This window comes from Rhinopithecus roxellana, chromosome 18 (assembly GCF_007565055.1).
Source record: "Rhinopithecus roxellana isolate Shanxi Qingling chromosome 18, ASM756505v1, whole genome shotgun sequence".
Classification (NCBI taxonomy): Eukaryota; Metazoa; Chordata; class Mammalia; order Primates; family Cercopithecidae; genus Rhinopithecus; species Rhinopithecus roxellana.
In genome coordinates this window covers 63566070-63587320 of record NC_044566.1, presented here as the reverse complement: position 1 = coordinate 63587320, position 21251 = coordinate 63566070, and the positions used below count along the sequence as shown (strand labels likewise).

General features: G+C 47.7%; 1 protein-coding gene across 2 annotated transcripts in view; it reads right to left on the bottom strand.

Moving 5' to 3' along the window:
- Positions 1-20859, bottom strand: part of LATS2 (large tumor suppressor kinase 2) — a 95695-nt gene extending 74836 nt beyond the window's left edge. The window contains exons 1-2 of one of the 2 annotated variants that reach the window (XM_030922281.1): positions 20544-20859; positions 3347-3893 (exon numbers count right to left, since the gene is read on the bottom strand). In XM_030922281.1, coding sequence (XP_030778141.1) covers positions 3347-3688 — 342 coding nt within the window. In that variant the 5' untranslated portion in view covers positions 3689-3893; positions 20544-20859. The remainder of the gene's footprint in view (positions 1-3346; positions 3894-20543) is intronic. The other variant, XM_010361258.2, reaches the window with a different exon arrangement.
- Positions 20860-21251: the final 392 nt, after the last annotated feature.

The window sequence follows — 21251 nt, the reverse complement described above, 5'->3', positions numbered from 1 at the left end:
TACTCAAACAGGCTTAGTTACATGGGTGGGTTTAATACGTGAAAATTCACTATGCTGTGTGCTTAGAAATTGTGTACTTTTTTTAAAGTAAATTTTACTTTAATAAAAAGTTAAGGCTGGGTGTGGTGGCTTGAACTTATAATCCTAGCACTGTGGGAGGTTAAGGCAGGCGGATCGCTTGAGTCCAGAAGTTCTAGACCAGCCTGGGCAACATAGCGAGATACCATCTCCAGAAAAAAATTTGAAAACTGGTCAGACGTGGTGGCACATCTGTAGTCCCAGCTACTTGGGAGGCTGAGGTAGGAGGATTGCTTGAGCCCAGAAGGTCGAGGCTTCAGTGAGCAGTGACCTCACCACTGCACTCCAACCTGGGCAATAGAGCAAAACCCTCTTAAACAAAACAGTAGGAGTAGCTGGGCGTGCGTGGTAACTCACACCTGTAATCCCAGCACTTTGGGAGGCCGAGGCTGGCAGATCACGAGGTCAGGAGATTGAGACCATCCTGGCTAACACGGTGAAACCCTGTCTCTACTAAAAATACAAAAAATTAGCCGGGCGTGGTGGCGGGCGCCTGTAGTCCCAGCTACTCGGGAGGCTGAGGCAGGATAATCGCTTGAACCCGGGAGGCAGAAGTTGCAGTGAGCCCAGACCGTGCCACTGCACTCCAGCCGGGTGACAGAGTGAGACTCCATCTCAAAAAGCAAAAACAAAAACAAAAAACAGTAGGAGTGAAAGGGGGAAAAGATGCAGAACTCTCAGCCAGACGTGGTGACACACGCCTGTAATCCCAGCACCTTGGGAGGCTGAAGCAGGCAGATCACTTGAGGTCAGGAGCTTGAGACCAGCCTAGCCAACATGGTGAAATCCTGTCTCTGCTAAAAATACAAAAATTAGCCAGGCGTGGTGTCGTGTGCCTGTAATCCCAGCTACATGGAGGCTGAGGCAGGAGAATTGCTTGAACCCAGAAGCCGAGGCTGCAGTGAGCTGAGATGACACCACTGCACTCCAGCCTGGGCGACAGGGCAAGACACCATCTTAAAAAAAAAAGAACTCTATCTATTATACTGAATTCAAATCATCTTTTTAACAAACAGACACATACAACTCCAAAGGTACTGTTATCTTTTTCTCTCTTATTATTTGGGTTCACATAATGACTTTCCTACCTGACTGAAAGCAAATGCATTTTTTATCCAGACCAAGAAGTGGGAGTTGGAGGGGAAAGGTGGCACAGCTGTTTTAAGTTATAAAGTAACACCACACACCAAACTGACTGAATTATTTCAAGGGCATTAAATACGGTAAATGGAGGCCTTTCTGCTAGCAATTAACATAAATTAAATGCTGATGGAAACTTCATCGGTGTCATGATCCTTATTTTTATCGTATTTCTGTGTTTCTGTATTGCAAACAGCCCTGACTTTATTACTTCTTGCACTATAATTATCACTAATGGATTTTACCTAATAAGATCCCACCTGCATTTGGGATTATTTGCTTGACTTGTTTCTTTTTCTCACAGTTGAAACGCAACTGCAAAGAACACAGGGGCTCGGCTTGCCTCCTTTGTCTGCAAGTGATTACAGGAGAAGATTTTAAGCTCTGCTGTTGGCCCGAAAGTTTCTCTGCAATCTTACTCCAGATTTCCCCAGGACTGCTCCTTTTCTACTTTGAAAACTGCTGGGGTCTGTATGTCAAGGGATGGTGCTTGGCAGCATATTTAACTTCATGCTTTCACAATGAGAATGGCTGTGGCTTTGCTGTCAGCCTCACTGCTGAAACACTCTGCACCACATTACTCACGACCCTGTGCTTTATCAAAGCAGCTCAACATAACAACACTCACTATATACAAGTTAATCCCAGTATGGCCCAAAGTATCAGGGAAGCCCCCTACAAAATAGCAGGATTCATTTCACAAACATCTCCTCTGAGAAATGTAAGGTCTACGGTAATAAACTACAAGAGGACTGAGATTGGTTTTGGAAATAACAAATAACACTGTTAGCCTTTTCCTACGACTGCAACACCAGGAGTATGTAATTAGGTTATTTCTAAGAAACCGGCAGTGCTTGGGCCATTCTAACGTGCTTTGAGCATGAAATCTTACGACTTTTCCAAGGCACCAAAAATACTTAGCTTATTTCTGCTTCATGCAACTATAATTTTTAAGATGACAGATTGTAATAAAGCACTGGCTTTCATGAATCATTTCATAATGCAATTACGTTTTTACCTGTTACATTTCACTAACTACATTTTTACCTGGTTGGACACTAGTTCCATTTTATATGGTCCTGTCCCTGAACTTGGATTTTATTCAGGTATATGAACTGCTAAGAGATCATAAATGTATGGCTATGAGGTGTGGGGGTGTGTGTGTGTGTGTGTGTTTTAAACAGAGATAGGGTCTCACTCTGTTAACCAGGCTTGGAGTGCAGTGGCTATCATGGCTCACTGCAGCTTCAAACTCCTAGGCTCAAGCGATCCCGCCTGCCTCAGCATCCCAAGTAGTTGGGACTACAGGTGCACACCACCACGTCCAGCTTTTTTATTTTTTGTAGAGACAGGGAGTCTCGCTATATTGTCCAGGCTGGTCTCAAACTCCTGGCCTCAAGTGATCTTCTTGTCTGGCCTCCCAAAGTGCTGGGATTACAGGTGTGAGTCACCACACTCATTGCTGTAAGTTGTGTATTAACATACAAACTGGTGCCATCTCCACTAATGTATCCTTTACTCCTAAATAACTAAAAAGTGAGACTGTTGCCACAATTCTGACAATTTCTCAAGCTTTTTCTTTCTAGTTTTTCTCATTTCCTGAACATGTTAATAGTTACACCCCCTGTAACAGCACATACACTATTTTTTTAAATAGGAGAAAACTGAGTCAGAGAATACCCAATGCATGTTGCTCAACCCTCCCATTTCGAGAAAAAAAAAAAAAATGCACAAACCAAAACAAGAAAAGCGAAGCCAGTCTCTTTCCACGACAGCTCAGAATAACCCAAATAAACACCCCAAAAAAAGGGGCTAAGCATGAAAGCCCTTTTCATCTCCACAAGAACAGAACAGAAAAATACATGTTACAATTTCAGGAGACCTCAGCAACTTCTGGATCTTGCCTGAAAAGGAAAAGCAGCTCAAAAGACCCTTTTAGAGAAAGAAGACAGAGAACCTTCAATTGTGAGTTCAATTATGTGTTAAAAGGGCCTTGGATTTTTAACCTAGAAACACTTGTATAAGTAGTAACCAATTCAAAGCCTTCAAGTAGTTGCCAAACTATTCTGACTGCCCCAGCTGTCCCATAGCTGCCTCTGCACATGGCCTTGTGGAGGTCTGTACCCACCTGGTCGCATCCTGCGTTCACCAGTTCCTGCAGCATTTGCCGGTTCACTTCTGCAGCTGCAGAGGTGCCTGATTCATTAGCAAAAGGCAACAAGGAATATCTGATTTCCCTCAAGGCTTTCTGATAAGGTCCGAACTTTGGGGTGGCTCTCATCTGCTGCTGCTGTCTGGCGGCATCTTTGCTCCCCAGGACTTTGGCATCCAGGGAAGTGTCACTGTTTGGGCCCACGGGTAGCCCCTGAGCCGAAGACTTGGATGGCTGCTTTAACCCCTCACGGATCTCCTGCAGTCGCTGCCGGCTATTTCCAGAATAAGTTGTGGCAGGAAAAGTCTTTGGCCTCATTGTTAGTCCAGTTTCCTTTTACCATAAATACAATCTTCTTAAAGTGTTTTATTATTGTTTTTAAGAAAACTGTCAATAGTATCAGTTTGTTGTAAACATACTTTCAAAATAATTTTCTTTTGAAAATGTTCTTTCCTTCAATTTTCGTAGTTCCTATGGAGAACCTAAAATTTTCCAAAGTCTTCATTTTGAAGATCATCACTCTCTGAAAAAGAAAATAAATGGGAGAGAAATGTTCATTTGTCGTTTTCACACAATGTTAATGCTATTTTTCAGAAATGAACAGTGATCGCGGAAATATACCACTTGGAAAGAAAAGAAAGAACGCATCACCTCTCAGAAATGACAAAAATACTGTTCAACCATGGTTAGAGCACATGACATCTAGGGCTGTCCCAAAATGTTTCCTGTAATACGTCATCTGCAACAAAGTAAATCGCTATAAATATTCAACTCAGGGCAAGAACAGTAGTATTAACAACTGACAGCTCATTCAAAATATTTCTTTATAATAATATTTTATTTTGAAACCCACAGCTTGAGGAGTATTTAGAGTTAAATGTTCTACATGGGATCTTGGATTTCTGGCTTGTTCCTAATAACCAATCAACTCCTTGTCCTTCATCCCCATGGCTTTACTAACCTCTCCCCTCACATGAGATGTGGTCCTTCCATATCTTTTTAGAAAACTTTCTGAACTTCTCCTTATAAAACCCTCCCAATTTCCTAAAAGACACCCCAAAGTCTGTCACATTAATAGAGTCCTATGTTGCAAATGTTTCAATTGCAGTTTCTACACACACATTATGATTCCACACACACACTACTTCCTTGATTTTCCACAAAGTGGCCACTTACCAGCATTTGGACCTAAATAGTAAAATTAAAATATCTTTCTTGTAGCAACTGATACTGACATGGAAGCGGACTGGTAACAGCATGTAGGCAACGTCTCAGAGTGCACTATGGCCACACGAACGTCCAATGATCATGTGGATAAGAGTTATGAGTCCAGGCCGGGCGCGGTGGCTCAAGCCTGTAATCCCAGCACTTTGGGAGGCCGAGACGGGCGGATCACGAAGTCAGGAGATCGAGACCATCCTGGCTAATATGGTGAAACCCTGTCTCTACTTAAAAAAAATACAAAAAAAAACTAGCCGGGCGACGAGGCGGGTGCCTGTAGTCCCAGCTACTCGGGAGGCTGAGGCAGGAGAATGGCGTAAACCCGGGAGGCGGGGCTTGCAGTGAGCTGAGATCCGGCCACTGCACTCCAGCCTGGGTGGCAGAGCAAGACTCCGTCTCAAAAAAAAAAAAAAAAAAAAAAAAGAGTTATGAGTCCAGAACTACGACTTCAGCATGGAAATGGCCTTGTTATAAGGAATGTGATGTCACAAAGGCACCTTCCAAGTTGTTCCAATAGTAAATTCTACCTACCCCAGGCCTAGTGCACGGCCTACTCTGCTGTTCTTTGATTCAGAAAGCAAAATCCAGCCCAAGTTGACACTGCCCTCAGCAGCCAGCACAGGTCACTTGTCACAAGGCTGGGTGACCCTGGACCAGTCCCTTGGCCTCCCTCAGCCCCACACTCCCTGCTACGTAATAGAGACGGATGCTTCGGACAGTGGTGAGCCCCGGGTCAGATGACAAGGGTACCAGGTCCTGCAGTACTTGGGACATACAACACCCTCCCTATTCTTCACCCCATGGCGACTGTTTATCTTACCAGCTGCCCTAGCTCAGGCAAGGTGCCCGCTGGTGGGAAAGGCAGAGCCAACACCCCACACCGTGCCAAAGCCCTTAGTGGCTGCCCCTTCCCTCACCCAATCCCCTTACTCCACAGAACTCAACGAGCAGATTTCAAAGGATAATCATTTTGAGTTCTAATAAAACGAAGAACAACTGATCCAAAAAGAGTACCCTTCAAACGGGGATGGGCAGAGGGATCTGGATGTTTAGCTTACGTAAGGAACTTTGTAACTGTAAACCACGACCCAGCTTCACAGACTTTTTCAAGTGGATAAAAAAAAAAAGGGTAGCTAATATTCACCCACCCTTACTATGTGTCAGGTGCAGTTCAAAGAGTTAATCTACATAGATCTACTGCACAACCATACGCAATAGCAAACACTAAGAGATGACATTTGAATTCCTAGTCCTTGCTTAGATGGGAAGACGATTGTAAGCATTTTAACTATGTCCTTTCTCAATGTAATTGTGAGAAGAATCCATTTAGAAGGCAAAAGAGAGACTAAACAAATTTCTCAACATGAAATCTCTATTTTAATACACAATATAATGTAGTAAAGTCATTAAAATGACTGTGTTAAGACTGTGCAGATATCGAGCTATTAGATCCAGGGACAGCCCAGATCCCCTGGGGCCTGTACTGGCCACATACCAGAAGCCCAGAGCGCTGCTTAATTGGTGTAAAATGGGGCATATTGCAGCCACACTCATTTCAGTGGCTTTGTGCTCTAAGCATCTGTTTTGAAATACCTAACTTTGTAAAACCATAGCTTCACATTCCAACAAAAACGGAGAGGTTCTCAAGGTGATGCCAACCAGTATGCAGGATGCTAGGAGTGACTCAGTACATCTGGGAAGAGGCAGAAGAGTTCTTTCTTTTCCTATAGGAATTCACCCAAATCACTTTGTTTCCAATCTTTAGTTTTCTTCCCTTTCTTTGAAAACTAAAATAGAGAAAACACAGCCATACTATCTTCACAAGAACGATCAATGCAAGAGAGGGCCTGGCCTGACAATATGCGGAGAGTTTCTTCATGCTCAGAACATTCACTCGGCCACCTACTCATCTAGCCCATCCACCCTCTATCTACCCTACAAACATTTATTAAATACCTACTCAAGGCCGGTGTGGTGGCTCACGCCTGTAACCCCAGCCACTTTGGGAGGCCAAGGCGGGTGGATCACCTGAGGTCAGGAGTTTGAGACCAGCCTGGCCCACATATAGTGAAACCCTGTCTCTACTAACTAAAAATAAAAAAATTAGCCAGGCATGGTGGCAGGTGCCTACAATCCCAGCTACTCAGGGAAGCTGAGGCAGGAGAATCACTTGAACCAGGAAGGCGGGGGTTGCAGTGAGCTGAGATCGCACCATTGCACTCCAGCCTGGGCAACGAGAACAAAACTCCATCTCAAAAAATAATAATAATAAATAAAAGCAAAAAAAACTTACTGAATCTCAGGCACTGATAGGATAAATGAAAACAAAATCTCGACTTCAGCAAGTTTACTGTCAAGTGAAAGCTGGGGTGAGGCAGGCAAATAAACAGCTTCAAAAAAAGATAGATACCTGGAGAATAAAAAAGAGCTCTGAGGTAGAAATAATTAGACCTGAGTGTCAGGAGGAATGGAAATCCAGCTAGAGGGAACAGCATACGCAAAGAAGCCTTTAGGCTCCACCCACCACGTTCAGGTCTGTGCAGTTCAGGCTCTTCCTGTAGATACAGGAGGTCAAAGGACTGGGGGGTAGGGCTAGGCGGGAGGGGTTGGAGGGGCGTGTGGGATGAAACCATGGAAGTATCCAGAGGCTCAATTCCCGGCCATGTTGAGTCTGGACTCAGTGCAGAGGATGGGCAGCCACTGTCTATGGTTTAGCTAAGGAGTGACACGGCCTGAGTGGAAGGTGGGCTAGAATGGACAAGTGCAGCACTTCTGGGTGAGGAGCAGCAGCCCCGGGGAGCAAGGGGAAGGGGTTTCAGGTCTGGAATGAAAGGCACAGGTGCGGGATGGTGGGGAGGGGGTGCTGGCATCTGCGTATGGGGCATCTGCCCAGCCAGTGGCCTGCCTGCTCAGCCATGAAATGGAGCTACCAGGTGAGTGGACGGCTGAAGGCCCTCCTGGCTCACTCACACTCCTTACAGGAGCAGCCATCTGTGATATGTCTCTTTTTACCAGCAGTGACATTAGCAGGGCACAGAAGGGGCAAGAGGCTTTTCACTCAGCTATGAAAGGGCAAGAGCCACAAGAGACACTCCAGACTGAAGAAAAAGAACCATGAGAAAGTTCCATGTTGGCCGGGCGCGGTGGCTCAAGCCTGTAATCCCAGCACTTTGGGAGGCCGAGACGGGCAGATCACGAGGTCAGGAGATCAAGACCATCCTGGCTAACACGGTGAAACCCCGTCTCTACTAAAAGATACAAAAAACTAGCCAGGCGAGGTGGCGGGCGCCTGTAGTCCCAGCTACTCGGGCGGCTGAGCCAGGAGAATGGCGTAAACCCGGGAGGCGGAGCTTGCAGTGAGCTGAGATCCGGCCACTGCACTCCAGACTGGGAGACAGAGCCAGACTCCGTCTCAAAAAAAAAAAAAAAAAAAGAAAAAAAAAGAGAAAGTTCCATGTTAAAGCCAGGATGCAGGGATGTCCTCTCCCCCATCACACGAGCAGACAGAAGGGAGCTGGGGGTGGCTCAAGGAGGTCCTGGTTGACTCTGAGGCTGGAAAGCTCTCTCTGAAATCTGCTCTAAAGAAGGGAAGCTGGCCGGGCGCTGTGGCTCACGCCTATAATCCCAGCTCTTTCGGATGCCGAGGTGGGCAGATCACTTGAGGTCAGGAGTTTGAGACCAGCCTGGCCAACATAGTGAAACCCTGTCTCTACTAAAAATACAAAAATTAGCCGGGTGTGGCGGCACACCCCTGTAGTCCAGCTACTCGGGAGGCTGAGGCAGGAGAATCCCTTGAACCCAGGAGGTGGAGTTTGCAGTGAGCTGAGATTGTGCCACTGCACTCCAGTCTGGGTGACAGAGGGAGACTCTGTCAAAGAAACAAACAAATAAATAGAATGAAAGCTGCTGAAAGCCAGGAGGAACAGTAAGGCTTTTGGGGGTGGAGGAGGTAGTGGCAATCCACTTACTTAACATATATTTTTTAAACTGCACAGACTGTAAGACTGACAAATGTTCACCGAGAGAACACACTCTGGTAAACAGCGTCCAGATCAAGAAGTGAATCATCACAACCCCACAAGTCCAGGCCCCCACAGACCAAGGGGGACACTCAAGGGGAGACAGCTTCGTGACATCTAACACCAAGGATTAGTCTGACCAGTTTTTGAACTGTATATCCAAGGAATTATGCAATCTCTACTCTGCAGTTCAGCACATTTCATTCAACACTGTATTTGCATATTCATACACGTGGTGTATAGCAGAAGCCTGTGGGTTGTCATTGCTGAGTAATATCCCCTTATAACTTATGCATCCATTCTACCTAATGGACGCTTAGGTTGCTCCTGGTCTGGGCTATTATAAATGGCGCCGCTGCCATTCAGGCTGCCATGGCTCCAGGCCCAGAGCTGTGAGGAGCTGCAGCGTGAGTGCCCAGCTCAAGGCCTTGCTTCCACCACCGTGCCAAATACTTCCCAGTAAAAATACTTGCTTCAGAGTGACTAGCAGAGCCCCTGAAGAGACTGTAAAAAGGCACCCCTTCCTCAAGAAGTTTTTCGTGACTATATTATTGTACGGCACCAACAATTCTCCCTGGGGAGCTTTCCGGAGCCCGGTGGGCAGAGGCCCTGGCCCACGCATAGACATGCCTTGATACCACAACCACGTGAGGTAGGCGGGAAAAGGCTGAGTCAAATGGAGGGCGGGAACAGGACCCCTGAGGCATAGGAGAGAAACAAACAGTTTTAGTGCAAGTCACAGAGGAGGGTGATCATGTGTGCCCTCTAGAAGACGTGTGACACACATGCTGTGTCAGGGGAGGTGAGTCTCTACTGTCACCCAGGTCTTCTGTGAGTGGCTAAAAGTCTCCAAGTAGATTGCACATGCCCTCACATAAATGTGTATACATGTGATGTGAGACAAGCCCTCTTATATGTAGGGCCCTTGAGCAGTGCACGACCTGAACGCCCACACAAGGTGTTCCTGTTACTTGGTCCTGAGGATGCAGAAAGACTGATTTGCCTCTGACTTTAAGGAGCTCATAGCTCAAGATGAGAAAGCAGAGGAGAAAATCAATTATATAAATACGCTATACCATGTGTCATAATGGAAGTTTGCCCAAAGAATTATGGGGATCTGAAACAGAGAGTAGTTACAGGATAGAGAAAAGTGGGTGCATTTGGCCGGGCGCGGTGGCTCACGCCTGTAATCCCAGCACTTTGGGAGGCCGAGGTGGGCAGATCACGAGGCAGGAGATCGAGACCATCCTGGCTAACATGGTGAAACCCCGTCTCTACTAAAAATACAAAAAATTAGCGGGGCTTGGTGGTGGGTGCCTGTAATCCCAGCTACTTGGGAGGCTGAGGCAGGAGAATGGTGCGAACCAGGGCGGCGGAGCTTGCAGTGAGCCGAGATCACGCCACTGCACTCCAGCCTGGGTGACAGAGCAAGACTCCATCTCAAAAAAAAAAAAAAAGAAAGAAAGAAAAGTGGGTGCATTCAATAGCACTAAGAGGTAGAACCCACAGGAGTAAGTGATGCTCACTGGAAAGGACTGTTATGAAAGATGAGCCCAAGTTTCTGGTTTGAAAACTGGGGCCAGTGGTGGTGCCATTCTCTGAGCCAGGAAACCTCACCTTTCTGGACAATGCGGCCCACCAGGAGAGCTGCATCAGTGGTGGAGGAGGAGGGCAGTGACCAGAGGTGAAAAAGCACAGGACAGGCTGGGTTCAGTGGCTCACATATGTAATCCTAGCACTTTGGGAGGCCAAGGCGGAAGGACTGCTTGAGCCAAGGAACTGGAGACCAACCTGGGCAACACAGGGAGATGGCGTTTCTAAAAGTAATTAAATAATTAGCCAGGTGTGGAGGCACACCTAGGGTCCCAGCTACTCAGGAGGTTGAGATGGGAAAATCACTTAAACCCAGGAGGTAGAGGCTGCAATGAGTCAGGGTCGCACTATTGCACTCCAGCCTGGGAGTCAGCGCGAGACCCTGTTTAAAAAGCACAGCGGGGGGAAGCCCACTGAGAACTGGGTGTGTTGAAGAAGTGGCTGGAGGTGGGAGGCCTGGGTCCTTCCCCAACTCTGGCACCGATGGTGTGGTCTGAGCCTGTCACTTCACCTTGCTGAGTTTCAAGCTCCGGCACGGTACCAAGGGTCTAACTCCCGCTACTGTCTACCTGACAGGCTTGCCCTGAGGATAACAGTGTGCTGTGTGTGACAGCAGGCTCAATCTGTAATGTATGATATGCTGATCAATTATCACCATTACTAATTAAGGATTTATAATAAGTTAGACAAAAAAAGTTTAATAAGGCCAGGAGATAAGACCACGGAAAAATTACCAAACTGAACACAGAAACGGGTATTCCATGCTCGCTCCAAGTGACTCCTTTTTATATTTTATTTTATTTTTTTGAGAGAGTCTCACTCTGTCGCCTAGAGTGCAGTGGCTCAATCTCAGCTCATTGCAACCTCCACCTCCCAGGTTCAAGCGATTCTTGTGCCTCAGCCATCTGAGTAACTGAGATTATAGGCGTGCACCACCACACCCAGTTAATTTTTGTATTTTTAGCAGAGACAAGGTTTCACCCTGTTGCCCAGTCTGGTCTCGAACTCCTGATCTCAAGTGATCCACCTGGTTCAGCCTCCCAAAGTGCTGGGATAACAGGCGCAGGCTACCGCGCCCAGCCAAGTGACTCCTCTTTAAATCAGTGTTTGAGAATGATGCTTAGAAAGTTAAAGCAGCAGGGGAAGAGGAAAATAAGGCAAGAATATAGAACACAGAATGTATATCGGGGGTGATAACTCTTCCTTTTAAGACAAAAATTATCCTTGTCTTAATGAAGGACTGAGAGAGAGGAGAGTGTGTGTGTGTGTGTCTGTCTACATACTGTAAAAATAGAGACAGTGTTAAAGTGAACATTTTTTAATTTAATGAGTTGCCTGTACTTAAGAAAATAAAATTACATGAAAATTAACGTGAAGCAGTAAATAGAGGTCAGTTCAATGAATGTCTGTGTTGGCTAAAAAAAAAAAAGAAAGTTAAAGTAGCTTTCTTTTAACTGTAAAGATAGAAAAGCACAGAGAAGAAAACCTTAAGTCATTCCTTTCTGAAATGTGCCTGCAGCCAGGCGCCAGGTTGCTCAGTTCTGAGCAGCGTCTGAGCCTCAAGATGCTGACCGCAGCTCAAACGCCAGATCTGGGTTGACTCTGTGATCCTGTGCATGTCAAAGGCACCAATGCATCCTGTCCTCCCCACCTTGCAAAATCTTTCTTTCAGCTAGAAAAATCTAACTCTGGGCCAGGCACCGTGGCTCACGCCTGTAATCCCAGCACTTTGGAAGGCTGAGGCGGGCAGATCACAAGGTCAGGAGATGGAGACAATCCTGGCCAACATGGTGAAACCCCATCTCTACTAAATATACAAAAATTAGCTGGGCGTGGTGGCACACGACTGTAGTCCCAGCTACTCAGGAGGCTGAGGCAGGAGAATCGCTTGAACCCAGGAGGCGGAGAATGCAGTGAGCCGAGATCATGCCACTGCACTCCAGCCTGGCAACAGAGTGAGACTCTGTCTCCAAAAAAAAAAAAAAAAAAGCAAACCAAAGCAAAGAAAAGCCCAACCCAACCCCACCTGCCTGGCTCACTCCTACTCCTAGAACCTCAGCCTAGGACCCCTCCCACAGAAGGACCTTCCTAACCTCCCCAATCTAAGGGACCACACATGTTCACTCCCAGCCCTTCCCATAGCACCATCACTGGCTGGTGTCTTTCTCTTGAAGAAACTGATAGCACCATGAGGGCAGGAGCATCCTGTTTGGTTTACCCCCATCTACTCCCGGGCATGTGCACACAGGCCCACAAACATCTGCTGAAAGACACAGGTAGGTAGTCACTTAGCACCGAGTCTGCGTCCTCAGTTCCACAATGAGGACAAAGCCTGCCAGTGCCACCCCAAAGGTCTAAGGTGATGAGGAGAATGAAGCCTCAATCAACAACAGTGCCTTCTCTGAAGTTTAACATGCAGGTCTAAATGAAATGTGCCCGAGGGAGGTTCATAGAACAAAAGTCGCAGGACTATGGTATATTATTCAGCTATAAAAAGGAAGGAAATCCTGTCATATGCAACAATAAAGATGAACCTCAAGAACATTTTCTAAGTGAAATAAGCCAAACACAAAAAGGAAATATTGTATGATTCCAGTTATGTGAGTTACCTCCAGCATGCAAATTCATAGAGACAGAAAGAAGAGAGATTACCAGAAGCAAGGCGAACAGGGAATTTTTATTTAAGGGGTACAGTCTTTGGGATGATGAAAAAGTCTTATATATAGACAGTGGTGATGTTTGCAGTAATGATGCATTTAATGCCACTTAACTGAACTGTATACTTATGAATGGTTAAAAGGATAAATATTATGTATATTTTTCCTCAATTTTTAAAAATGGGGAAAAAAGTCTCCTAACTACTCCTGTTGAGCAAACTCGTTGTTTGAACAACAGCTCCCTTTTTAAACATAGCTACCTGGCTGGGGGTAGTGGCTCACGCCTATAATCCTAGCACTCTGGGACCCGGAGACAGGCAGATCACTTGAGGTCAGGAGTTCAAGACCAGCCTGCCCAACATGGCAAAATCCCCTCTCTACTAAAAATGCAAAAATTAGCTGGAAATCGCTCGAACCTGGGAGGCAGGGGTTGCAGTGAGCCGAGGTCATTCCACTGCACTTCAGCCTAGGCAACAGAGCGCGTCTCCATCTCAAAAACAAACAAACAAACAAACAAATAAATAAACATAGCTACACAATGAGAAGACTGGACCTAGGGACTGGGTAGGACATAGCAGGGCAAAGTCTCCACATGAAGTCCAAACCCCAGGGCAGCTGCACCTCCCCACCCCACTGGCCCTCCACCACACAGACACTGACTCATAGCAGAGCTGCGCTCCTAGAGACACTTGGGGTGTTAAGCATCTGTGGGTGCCCCAAACATTCAAATAATAAAATCAACCAGGGTGGTCAAGTCTGGACACTTCTATGTCGATGTCTATTTATATCTGAGCTAAGAAATACTAAGTAGTGGCCGGGCGCGGTGGCTCAAGCCTGTGAAATCCCAGCACTTTGGGAGGCCGAGACAGGTGGATCACGAGGTCAGGAGATCGAGACCATCCTGGCTAACACGGTGAAACCCCGTCTCTACTAAAAATACAAAAAACTAGCCGGGTGAGGTGGCGGCGCCTGTAGTCCCAGCTACTCGGGAGGCTGAGGCAGGAGAATGGCGTGAACCCGGGAGGCGGAGCTTGCAGTGAGCTGAGATCTGGCCACTGCACTCCAGCCTGGGTGACAGAGCGAGACTCCGTCTCAAAAAAAAAAAAGAAATACTAAGTGGCTGTGCCCTTAAACAGAAGCCAGATCAGGAGTCCTGGTTTTTCTTTCCTTTTCCATTCCCCCCTCAACATTTGCTTATGAAAAATTTCAATCATACAAAAAGGATGAGAGGATTATTCAGTGACATCCCCAAACCTACCACCTGATTCTGTTTGGTACGGAGGTAGGGGGAGGGCCCCACACCCTGTTCTGATTTTTTCTCCATCTCCCACCATAGTGAGGCACTAGTCCAGGAACACCACAGGGGCTGTCCTTGTCTTAAGTGAATATGCAAAATAGTACCTGCGGATAAACTGTGTTCTTGCCTCAGTACTTTAGAAAGGATGAAACTTTCCTTCCGTTTCATAAAGAATGAAAGTATTTTTTCAGCTTGAGACTGTGTATTTTACGCTTTAGTTTGAAGACAGTTGACTTCATGACCAAATTATGAACTTTTGAAAGAATTTTCATGAGAATACTCATCAGTCAAGACTGCAGCTGGAAATGAACACCTCTAACACACTACTATACCATTTTAATGAGACTTCACATCTGGGAAATTTTTCTTTCATCAAGAGTTTTACAAATATGGTCCTCATCGATGTGGACTGTAAAAAATGGGGATATCAAGCAAAGTAAATCTAACTTTGGAAATTCCTTTGGCATCACCAATTGATTTAAACACACTTTAAATAAGAAACCACAAACACGAATTTTAAAACTGTAACAACTCACAAAACAAAAACACCTCATTCTCTAAATCCAGAGCTGAGACAACTACTAAATCCCATGCTTAATATAGGTGACCTGTGTAAACAATGTGAGAGCAAAATTTTAAGCATGCCTTTAATTTGGTCCTTCCAAACCCAATTCCAACCCGCAATCCAATCCTGGAAAACGCTATCAGATGTTCAGGAATTTTTATTCTAATTTATCCTAGTGCTTCACAAACCCACACTGGCTGCCAAACACACATCAAGCGCCAACCAAGGAACCAACCAAACCAATGTCTCATGGGACCGGCACTAATGACACACGCTGGCATTTTCTGAAGCAGGATTTCTTGGACCTAAAATTCCAGCTATTATTTAAATCATATCCCTACTATAATTAACTAGCAAAGCTGAAACTAAAACAGGCAGATGGGCCAGGCCTCCAGCCAGAAGCTAAATGTCAGAATCATAAACCACTATGTGGACGTACCACTTCAGCACTGTCCAGGCCAGGAAGGCACAGGCCAAGGGCTACCTCTCATAATGAGGGTCTTTGAAGAAGGCAGTGATTGCATTCCTCTGGGGATCCAGGAAAACACACTTTAGAAGAATTCCCACTCTCCAATAGCAGCATCATCACAAGGCCTCAGAGGGTTTGGCATTGCCATATGTGCACTGAGCACTGTGCTGGACTCTATGAGGTCTCACCCAGGTAGAATAGGGTCTATTTTGGGGGGGGGGGGCGGTGGGGGCAGGGTCTTACTCTGGTTGCCCAGGCTGGAGTGCAGTGGCAAGATCTGAGGGGAAGTTTTACCATGAGATGGGGTTTCGCCATGTTGCCCAAGCTCATCTCGAATTCCTGGACTCAAGCGATCCACCTGGCTCGGCCTCCCAAAGTGTTGGAATTATGGGCATGAGCCACCATGCCCAGCCAGGGTCTCACTTCTACATAAGCTTACAGTCTAGGGGAAAAAGACACCATCACATTCTCTATTAGACAGCTTTGTACATGATATTTTTATGATATTCATTATGCAAATATAAATGGCATAAAAAAATTGAGCTATAGAAGTCTGTACTGAAGATATCTCCACGGAGTGACCAAGTTGCAGATACATTATTAGTTCTTTGCAGCATTCCTAATAGCAAGCGACCCAACAGGATGGGCCATCTTACATTCAAGTTCATAGCCCAGCAGGGGTTCTCAATCGTTAAGAAAGCCTTGCCTCCAGCTAGGGAGTTAGAACACCCCTCCCATTTGAGAATCACTGCTATGGACTTAAGTAATAAATACTGTGACTGTCCAAAGAATCCCTGCCTACTTCCATGGAGGAGCACAATTCTTCAGGAAGGTGTTGAGATTATTTGGAGAAGGTATCTTAGAGAAAGGGATGTTTCACCAAAATCAGAAAGGTTGAAGGGCTATGATTTGATGGAGAAAGTGTGAAGCTATTCTTGGAGGATGGAACTTCCAATGAAAAGGTTCAAATGTGGGAGAGAAAGATGAACACAACAACCAAAAAATGTTGGGGAGGGGGCAGGTGTCGTGCATTTAATGAGAAAACAGGAGTGAGACTCCCGAGGAAGAATGGAGTTAACTAGTAATGAACCATGTTGGCCCTTAGCATTCCTGCTCAAGATAACTGCCTAGAGGCAGGAAGGCTCACTATTCCAGAGGCCCACTTCTTTCTTTTTTTTTTTTTTTTGAGACGGAGTCTTGCTCTGCCACCCAGGCTGGAGTGCAGTGGCCAGATCTCAGCTCACTGCAAGCTCCGCCTCCCGGGTTTACGCCATTCTCCTGCCTCAGCCTCCCGAGTAGCTGGGACTACAGGCGCCCTCCTCGTCGCCCGGCTAGTTTTTTGTATTTTTAAGTAGAGACAGGGTTTCACCGTATTAGCCAGGATGGCCTCGATCTCCTGACCTCGTGATCCGCCCGTCTCGGCCTCCCAAAGTGCTGGGATTACAGGCTTGAGCCACCGCGCCCAGCCAGGCCCACTTCTTTCAAAATCCAGCTTACACTCTTAAGATCCTTACCATCCTAACTGATCAAGGGTCTCTAGGATCTAAACTACGCCACAAGATTCTAACAATCACTGTTAATAAGAAATACAAACCATGGCTACAAAATACGGGATTTTTTCATTTTCCTCCCAGAAAAATTCCCATGTATGTCACATATTGTCACACAAATAAAAAGGATTTGTGAATTAACTTAAAACACTTGTCACAATTAACTTGACATGGTCTAGATGATAACCAACGAAGTCTTCCCAGGGTGAATGGCAAACATTAAACAATGCCAAATTTCCATTCTAATTTTAACATCATAACCAATGTCTTTATTTCCAATATTACCTTGCTTTTCTCATACTTTCAAAATATAACTAATAATCATGTAACATCAGCCTTAAAAATACTGAGCGAACAGCTGACTAACAGTGAAACGAATAGCCCAAGCAGGGCTGCCCTCACACTGGGGCCATCACAGGGCACTCTATGTAATAAAGCCCATTACAGAGAGCAGCAGTGACCTAGCATACAATGGGAACGATGCCCTGGACTTGTGTAATTTGAAGGCCAATTCCTTCTAGAGGAATTACTAAGCAATAGACTTTTTAAAAGAAGATTCAGAGAATGTTTAGAGCTAGAGGTCAGTCACTTCAATCAAGCCTTACCCGTCTTTGTGTTCATCAGAATATTTCGGTACTTTTTAGAACAGATTTAGTCAAGACAGAGTCAATGCATTTGAATTTATCTTCTGTATTTCTTCACGCCGTTTTTTAAGTCAGTAAGAAATACTGTTTAGAAGTTTCACATGATTTTTTAAAAATATAAAAGCAGCTTTTCAAAAATGGTGTTGGTATGGTTTTTCCAATACAAAAAAGAACACCTCTCCCCTAAACCCAGCTTCCCGAAATCCTTCCTCTGTTTATGGTCAATTTATCAGCTTCAACCCCCATGCTACCCCACCCCTCGGTCGAGTTTAGGAGCCCAGGGCTGGCTATTTACAACACAGCATTTAAAATAACAAGGAATCTTATTGTAAAAGCATTCCCCTCCTACCAAAAGAAAGCCCCTCCCACCAACCCTGTGATTTGCTAAGGAACATGTACTGTTCCAATTTACAGTATTTAAAGTATTTCAAACTCGATGAAGAAGCCAGAAGAATCCCTTCCAGTTCTATAATTCATTGCTTCTAGTAATTCACCTTGGTAATTTTGCAAGACAGGATAGCCTCTGCTCAGATACCTTACACTGCCTGCCTGAGATTTGGAAAGTTATTAAATGTTCACCAACTTATTTTCAAACGAATGCCGGTATATTCATTATTCTATTATTATTATTACATTCAGTGCCTTCCATACCTGCATGAGACAAAATTTTGTAAGACACTGAATAACACATCTTGCTAATTACAATTAAATAGACGTCATAAACAGTTTATACACTCTCATTTTGGAATATTTTTTCTGTTACTACCTTATTACAACGGTTGTTTCAGAAAAAAAAAAACTTAAAACATACAAAGCAGCTTACCAAAAATATACAAGATTTAGTACAAATTTCCTAATAATCAGCCATGAGGGAAGACCCCTCATCTTATAAGTTAAAATTTTAAGCAGAACACTTGTGTGAGATCACACACATTTTGTGATTTCGCATTCAAATTTCAGTATATTTGTTTCTTATTAAAATATGGGCAAATTTTCCTCTAAAAATGTACATATTTGTTGAATACTTTGTGAAAAGAGCTGTTCAGCTATTAATCTGAATTATTTACCGGCCAAACGTATACTCTATGGCTTAGTAGTTAAGGTGAAATAATTTTTTTAACGCTATTACATTAAAAACACTCTTGGCTTGTGCTGTGGCTCCCGCCTGTAATCCCAGCATTTTGAGAGGTCGGCGGATCACGAGGTCAGGAGATCGAGACCATCCTGGCTAACACGGTGAAACCCCGTCTCTACTAAAAATACAAAAAACTAGCCGGGCGAGGTGGCGGCGCCTGTAGTCCCAGCTACTCGGGAGGCTGAGGCAGGAGAATGGCGGGAACCTGGGAGGCGGAGCTTGCAGTGAGCCGAGATCCCACCACTCACTCCAGCCTGGGCGACAGAGCCAGACTCCGTCTCAAAAAAAAACCCAAACAACAACAACAACAAAACACTCTTATATCCATCCTAGAGAAGCGTGAAAATGTAAAAGTTCTTGTTCAAAATTCTTGTCAGGTGGGGCGCGGATGGCTCACGCCTGTAATCCCAACACTCTGGGAGACCGAGGCAGGTGGATCACCTGAGGTCAGGAGTTCGAGAGCCAGCCTGGCCAACACGGCGAAACACGTCTCTACTAAAAATACAAAATCACCTGGGCTGGCGGCGGGCGCCTGTAGTCCCAGCTACTTGGGAGGCTGAGGCAGGAGAATCGCTTGAAACTGGGAGACAAAGGTTGCAGTGAGCCCAGATCGCGCCACTGCCCTCCAGCCTGGGAGACAGAGCAAGATCCTGTCTCAAAACAGCAACAAAATTTTTGTCAACAGAATTTGAAAGTTAAGTTCTTTCATAGTTATCCTCGCAAAATAGCATTTCTCATCCAAAGGCCTCAGAACAGCCGCCAGCCGCCGAGTTCACTCGGGACCCTGTTACCGGCTGCTTGGCGCCCGGGTCGGGTGGGTTTTACCTTCTTCAGGGTCCATTCCTCGCCTCGCCTCCCGCTCCCACCCCTCAGGACACTGGAGACTTGGACTTTACAAACGGGTTTGCTCCAGGCCGCACTCCGTCCCCGAGGGAAAGCTCCCCAGAACTTCTGGAGTTGGGCAGCGTGGCAAGATGTGAATGATGTCAGAATCCCCATCTCCAGAGTCCGCCCGGAGCTAAGCGCAGGTGAGCTTGCATCAGAAGAGAAAGCCAAGCCCCCGACACGTCGCTAAACTAGGGCACGGGAATGGCGTGTTATGCAACGGCCGCCGCTCGCGTGGCCACGAAAGCGCTCCTGCGGCTCGGGCCGCGTCCCGCCAAGACCGTGAGCAAACTCGCAGAGTCGGCGCGGCAGCCGGTCGGGAGACGCAGAGCAGGGCCTCTGCGGCCGGGAGGAACGGCGCCCCCAGGGTCCGGAGGTCTCTGAGGGGCTGACTGGCCCGCGGGCTGGCGGCGCGGCCGCGGGGAACGGGGTTGGGAACGTGTGGCCCGGGCTGAGGCGGCGCAGCCACGGGGGCTGAGGAGAGGCGCGGCCTCGGCTGCCGCGCGGCCGTGGGTCTGTCGGCTAGCGGGACGACGGGGCGGCCGGCGGGGGCGAACAGGGCGGGCCCCGAACGACTGATTGGCCCGTGGGACGATGGCGCGGCCGAGAGGACGGCCCCGGCTCCGCGGGACCGCTGCGCGGCCGGACGCGAGGGTCCCGAGGCTGTCAAGGGCGCCCGGCCCGGCGTCTAGTGGAAAGCCGAGCCCCCGGGGACGGCGGAAGCAGAGGCGCGCCCGGCGCTACGGCCTTTCGGATCTGGGACACCGCCCCCGGCCCGCAGCGCCCCTGCCCCGCCGGGATCCCGGCCGCCCACACCGCCGCACAACAAAGCGGCGCAGCCCCGCTGCACCCGCCCGACGCCGGCCTCCAACTTCCCCGGCTCCTCCGGAACCGGCTCCGCGGGCTCCGCACGGCCTGGACGACGCGCCGCCGGGCGGGGGCGGCTCCGGGCGGGCGCGACCGTGGGGGCAGGGCGCAGGGCTCCGTCCGGACAAACTTCCTCGGCCGCCCCGCCGGGCGCCCTTCGCGGAGCCTCGGCCCCGTGGTGGGTGCGCGGAGCCGCAGGGCTCCACCGCCTCGCGGAAACTCTCGCCACCCTCCCGGCGGCCGCCCCGACCCCAGCCACCAGCCCCCTCACCTCCAGGGGCGCGGTCTACACCCTCGGGGACGTCCTGGCCCGCGGCTCCCGGGCCTCGCGTGCCGGGAGACCGGGCACTGGTGGCTGGAGCTGCTGCTGGCCCCGCAGGGACGGGGGAGCCCCGGGCGGCGGCGGTGGCGTGGACGGCGACTGCTCCATCTTCCCGGGGCGCTCACGCCGCGGTTCCAAAGCGCAGACCCAAGTGGGACATTCGCTACATTGTTGGCATTCCACGGGCGTCACGTGACCCCGCCTCCCGCGTCACTCTCGGCCGCATACCAGCCCGGGCGGGGCGCCGGCGGCCCCTGCTCCTCCGCGGCCGCTCCGCCCAGCCCCGCCCGGCCGCGCTTCCTGCCTCCGGCCTCGACCGCCACCTGCCCGCGGCCTCCCTGCTGGCCTGCGGTGGTAGCTCGCCGGGGCCTCTCGGACCTATTTGACTCTGCCAGCCGCCCCCAAACTTGAGTATTTGCCCTCTCGACTGCACTTGTATTAAAAGTTGGTAACTTGTTAAAGCCACTATTCTTAAGTATCTCATACCAGTCTTGGTTGGGGGAAAGAAAAAGCAGGCCTGAAAGATCCACCAAGTTACCAACTAGGGGCGGGACACTAAAAATAGGGGCAGGAAAGGACAGACGGCTATTGGGACAGTGGAATCAAACAACAAGAACGTCTGCCAGGAGCGGTGGCTCGCGCCTGTAATCCCAGCAC